At 42.0% G+C, this 6013-nt stretch overlaps 1 protein-coding gene across 1 annotated transcript; it reads right to left on the minus strand.

The window, feature by feature from the left end:
* Positions 1-2472: 2472 nt before the first annotated feature.
* On the minus strand, positions 2473-2859 carry TEX38 (testis expressed 38). Its single transcript, XM_067567817.1, has one exon. It carries the CDS (start codon positions 2857-2859, stop codon positions 2473-2475), a length of 387 nt encoding a protein of 128 aa, XP_067423918.1.
* Positions 2860-6013: the final 3154 nt, after the last annotated feature.

Genomic DNA, 6013 nt, shown 5'->3' on the forward strand with positions numbered 1-6013 from the left:
GAGCATGGTAAAATGACTGGTTTAAAAAGTTGGTTGCTGATCTACATTCTCACCATCTGGCCCTGGTGAGAAATCAAGGCAGAAAGTCTAACTTAGACACAGTTGGTGTGGCTTTTTGAATCCTGTTCTGCCAGCCATGAGACTTAGTGCTCCCCACCACCCCACCCCCTCAACTAGAACAGCTCTTCCAAAATAAAACAGTGGGATAGTTCATGGAAGATACCTGGATCCTGAATTCTAATTTCTCTGTGTTTAATTCCATGGATTCCAATGTAGTTACTCTTTACTTACCCTAGAAAGGCCCATCCCTGCTCACTAGGATGCAGTACTTAAAAGGAGATGCTGCCACAGAAGTACCAGTAAAACTTGCTTACACCTTGGCTAGTGGAAGCCCCAGCAGGAAAGGGTTAAGTCTGAGAAGCAGATGTGGATTTAAGAAGATGAAGTGGACCTGGCAGAGGTCTTGACAGCAGTGGAAGTTTGAAAAAGGTTGCTTCTGAGCAGTGGGAAAGGGACAGGAGAGAAGGTACATCACTTCATTAACTGGGCTTCTAAAATCGACTTTTAAACAGTTCACCACATTCTTAACCTAGTGATTGTAGACTCGCCTGTTTCAGGATATCTATGTGAGAGAAGCCTCTGGACTCTCTTGTTAAACTAGTACTGAAGCATTGCATTGGTGTAGCCAATTACTATCCAGGATTCTTAAGAAAACAACCAATCATATACTTGTAAATTAACTACCAAGTTGTTTTGCAGTGATTTTTTTTTTTGTAGTTTAGTTTCCATGTATGTTGTATTCTTGCCTGCTAATTTGTTTTTAAATTTAGATTTACTAAACTCAGATTTTTAGGCTGTGTATAAGGACCATTTTGTTAATTTTAGTTTACCTGACCTTTCCTGTACAATAAGTGAAATGTTGGATTTATTTGAATAAAGTTGGATCTATTTTGGAAATGTAGAGAGGCCTTTTTTTAGATCTGTATATGGAGTAAATTAAAGCTGGTTTTAGCTACTGAGTTCTCTGCACATGTCGTCATGTAACATAACTTTAATTTATCTAAATAAAAAACTTCATTTTGTAGTGTGTACTTGATTAAATCATGTGTGGAATAAACAATACTAGAGTGATAAGCAGATAAAATAAAAAATTGAGATCAGCCTCCCTTTCCCTGGTGTTAAAATGTTCAACTTTAGCACATAGGTACTGATGACTTTTTTTTTTTATTCTGTTCAGGTTCTTATACCACCCTCATCGCCATAGTATCAGAGTACCTTCCAGAAGTCCATTAAGCAATGTGACCGACATTGTGTAATTTTTTTCTCCCTTTTTCCTGTCCAAGCAAGAGAAAAATTGACTTAATTTCTCTGCTGTTTTCTCTATCAAAGACAAGAACAAAGAGATACATCTTGTACTCAACATGGAAGGTGGTGATGTTTGAGGCAATTCTTTCAGCATTGTCTTCTATGATTAGGATGGAAAGGCATATGAATACTTTAAAAAAAAAAAAGATTATGGACAAGTTTGCCTATATGGACAAAATTAAGCATCGTCCTTTTGGTTTTCAAATTAGAGAGAGCTCATTTAAAAAACCCACTTTTTTCCAGCGATCTCAAACTTTTAAAACATTCAGGAAATTATCCATAATGTATGTGGGGAGAATTCTGCTCCAATCTAACATTAACCATGCATATTTTGATGGGCAAACTATTCTCCTAACCTTCGCTGAAGGTAGAGGGAATTTGAATATCCAGAATTGAAAGCCTGGCTGTATTAAGACAATGGCAAAACTCTCAGTGACTTCATTGGAGCCAAGGTTTCACTCCTGGTTTATAATGGAACCAGGGTTTTAAACCTTAATTTTAAAGAAATTTTCTCCATAATTAAACTACCCACACAAGGCTCTGCCATGGATTGCCACCCTTAACCCCAGCTATGGCTGGATGCATATATGATGTGGGGTGAAAAGATGAAAACGCCAAAGCAGTTTTGTATGTGTGGCTGAAAAAAACGTTTTAAAATTAAACCTCAAAAGGGGAAGTGTGTCTGCAGCTCAGTTAATTGCTGAGGTAAGCTCTCAGTTGCTTTTTATTCAGTGCCTTGGTCAGGAGTCTGGACATGGAAATAAGAGGAAGTGTGTTCTGTACTAGTCAGACTGTCGCAAACCTGCAGAACAAACTATGTCAAGATGAGCAAATGGCTTTTGTGGAGTTTTGAGGAGGAATCAAATAGAAGGTTTAACCCTACGTGGAGATGTACATATAGGAAGTTGAAATTGGGGTTATTCAGGTTTAATTCCCTCAAATCCCTGCAGCCCCTAATTGTCTTGTGAATAATAAAGGAAGCCTATTTAAGGTGGCCTTGAAAGTATTCTGAGGACAATAGCGTGTTTTATTTGACTTTTTCAAAAGTCCATGTTTTATTTTGGTTCCCATCACAAATGATACAGTCCACTGTGGGTTTGAGATGAATTATATCTCACAAGAAGACTGGCTGCTACCAAAGTGGCATCTCCCATTTTCTAATGAAACGAAGTCAGGAAGAGAGATGAATGGGTCAGTCCTTGATGGAATGGCTGAAAAAGGATAAGAGGTTGAATGATAGAGCAGCGGTGGCAGGCTGGAGAGTGAACGAGCGCAAGGCAGTTCCTGAAACACCAGTTTGTATGAACCCACACCTGTGAGGGAAGGGAAGAAAGCTCCATCATTGCCTGTGTTGTCCTCTTTGTCAAAGCTTTTGCTGTTTTGCTTTGGGCTAGTGCTGGACTCAGGAGTGCATACCTCTGCTTTAATCCCGTAATGAGCTCTCTTGTTAGCCCAGTGAACTATTGCACTGGGGAAGAATGTTTCGCTCTTCATCAGCTCGACCCACGCTTTTGCACGTTGCTCCCGGTGGATGACTTTCTTCCAGTGAAAGAAAAACATACTACTGAATATAAAGATGTAACACAGCCCTAGGCATGTGAAGTAGAGAGGCAGCCAACCTGAAAAGCAAGAGCAGATGGTAAGATCTTTGGTGCAGGGATCATGTCCATTAATGTGTTTGTGCACAACGGGAGACCTAAGTCTGATTAGGGCCTTTGTGGAGCTATCCTACTATAAATGACACTAAGGGCATCTATCAGTCATTTGATTTTCTTAACCCATTTCCATTAAGTATAGGAGAGAATATACCCAATGGCTTGCGATGGGCTGTTAGATGGGTGGGTTCTGAGTTACTACAGCGAATTCTTTCTGGGTGTCTGGCTGGCAAGTCTTGCCCACATGCTCAGGGTTTAGCTGATCGCCATATGTGGGGTCGGGAAGGAATTTTCCCCCAGGGCAGATTGACAGAGGCCTTGGGGTTTTTTCACCTTCCTTTAAAGCATGGGGCACAGGTCACTTGTTGGTGGATTCTCTGTATCTTGAAGTCTTAAGACCACAACTTGAGGAGGACTTCAAATAACCAGTCATATTTAAGGGTCTGTACAGGGTCTGTCCCTTTATATCTTTTAGCAGCTGCACCTGTTTTGTATATGTGGCTCTTGGTGTTTGAGGCTAGGGTTCTCAAGCAACACCTGAGTATTATTCTAAAAATATAAGCTGACTCAAATCCATTGAGTGGATCTAAATTGCAGCTTGAAAACACGTGTGTGATTGCCCCACACAAATGAGCACCAGTTTAAACTGGTGTAGCCCTCCTGTCTGCGCATTCTTTCTTTAGTTCAGCTGTTTCTTATTGAGTTAAACTGAAGTGTCCACACAGCCTTTTTGCTGGGGTTTTACTAAATCTGTTTTAAGTAACACCTTTGATTAAACCAGTCCAATATGTCCAATACCAGTCTGTATTTAGACAATCCCCTGCTTATCTGGAAAGCCAAGTTCAAATCCCGAAAGTGCCAATTATGACTGAACATGCAGTTTGTGTAAAAGCCTTTAGGAAATTTTTAAAAATAAAAACCCATCTGCTCTGTGTATAGTCTTAGAAATGTAGGGCTGGAAGGGACCTCGAGGTCACCTAGTCCACCACTGCTTCCCATCATGAGGCGGGCCCAATATACGTAGACTATTGTTGACAGGTGCACTTCTCTGGCCTGTATTATGAGGAGCTTGAGGTAGATGAGCATAATGGATCCTTCTTGCCTTAAAATCTATGTCTGGGCTGTTACCAAATGCCTTTTGAACATAGCAAATCTAATCTGCAGTTCATAATTAAAGCTAATAAAATCCATAGATGCTTAAAGAACTTGGATTGAAATATTACCTCTTCAGACAATCACTTGCTAATGTGACCTTCCAAATGTTTGGGTGTCGGGGGCATTTCTTAAAGCTTGTCACAAAATAACAATTGTACTAATTTGAGCAGTGAGGTTGCATTTTTACTGTAAGAAGTATTCTGCAGGATGGATGTGTGAAGCTGATCTTAGTTGCTAGCCCCTTTCACTTACACATTATTTGAGGTTTCAGAAGAAGAGCATTTTAGGGAGGTAATAGAAAACTGATCATTAGTTTTCCGATAGTAAATATGGTACTCACTGCTGGGGATAATCATAGTTTACCCACAAGGAGCTCTCAGAAGAGGTGTGGGTGCTATCACAGGTCTGTGTTGGGTCCCATCCCTGTGCTAGAGAGGGGAGGAAAGGAGAGAGTGAAGGCACAAACACTGAGATTACAGCTGGTGCCTTTGATGTAATAGAACTGCAGCAGCTCAGCATTCTAGGTCTCACAATGACACAATGGTTGCTGCTGCATCAGCCGGAGCTAGAATATCAATCTGGGGCATCCAAGGGCACTCCGGGGTGCTGAATATAAACTGGTGTCATCAAATACATCCATATGGTGCCTGTCAGAAAGATCCCTTTAAAAGGAGTGAAACTGATACAGGAGTTTGACTTCTCTGTGCAAAGACAAAAACTCCTCCAGCTAGCACCAAAGGCAGGGCTGCTCCATCACTGGAACATTTATGCACAGCAGAGTGTGGGGGTGTTGACAGGCGTGGCTGAATTTTTTTTAAAAAAAAACATTGATATCCATCAAAATTATTTTTAAGCATTTTTTATTTTTTATTAATTTAAATTTTCACAGGTGGAGGGAAAGCAATTATTTAATGGCAATAGATGTTGAGATTCAAAAAGTTAAAGTTTTACACCCGTTAAAACACTGTGGTGCACATCACATGTCAAAACATACCCAGTAAATATCTTTAAACCAAACTCCGGTGAGTTCTAAAGCAGCATTTTGCTTACTGTGCCTAGCTATACATTTCAATGGTTATTGGGGGAAATATGTTTTCATGGGGCTGCCAGTGTGTTCAGTGAAACTGACATCCACTGACAGTTACCGATGATAATCTAAACCTTCCAAGTCTACTTATTCAGCTTCCCCCCACCCCATACACAGACATAACCTGACAGCAGCCTCTGGCTTTGTACTGATCATATGTGACTGTAAAGGCCGCTGGCTATCTTACCCCCTGGCCTAACCCTGTAGTTTTCTGCCTGGGGTAAGGTAGCCAGATAGCAAGTGTGAAACATCAGGATGGGAGGCGGGGCGGCAGGCACCTATATAAGACAAAGCCCTGAATATCAGGACTGTCCCTATCGAATTGGGATATCTAGTCACCCTAGCCTGGGGAGAGAGAGATTTTCAACCTCTCCCCGCCTCAGAATCACTCTGTCACCGGTTCACCATGTGCACGTGGTAGGTTATGGGACAGCCATGAAGTGTGAGGGGACAGGAGCGGTTTCTACTGCCCTGTGCGCCCTGCGCCCAGCTAGGGTGAGCAGAGAGTAAGTGTGAACAATCAGGACAGGGGGTGGAGGGGAGAGATAACCGGGGTCTATATAAGACAAAGCCCTGAACAGCGGGACTGTCCTATAAAATCAGGACTTCTGGTCACCCTACAGCACCCTACAGGTGCCGCCCCCCCCAGTCACCCAGGCAGCGGGTGCCTAAACTCTGGGCTTCCCACCATGTGCTACCTAACTCAGATCTCCCCCGCTCTAGCCCCTGGCCTCTTCCCTCTGCCCATTTC

This window comes from Emydura macquarii, unplaced genomic scaffold (assembly GCF_026122565.2).
Source record: "Emydura macquarii macquarii isolate MOO-44397 ecotype Brisbane River unplaced genomic scaffold, CSIRO-AGI_Emac_v2 contig_2805, whole genome shotgun sequence".
Taxonomy (NCBI): domain Eukaryota; kingdom Metazoa; phylum Chordata; order Testudines; family Chelidae; genus Emydura; species Emydura macquarii.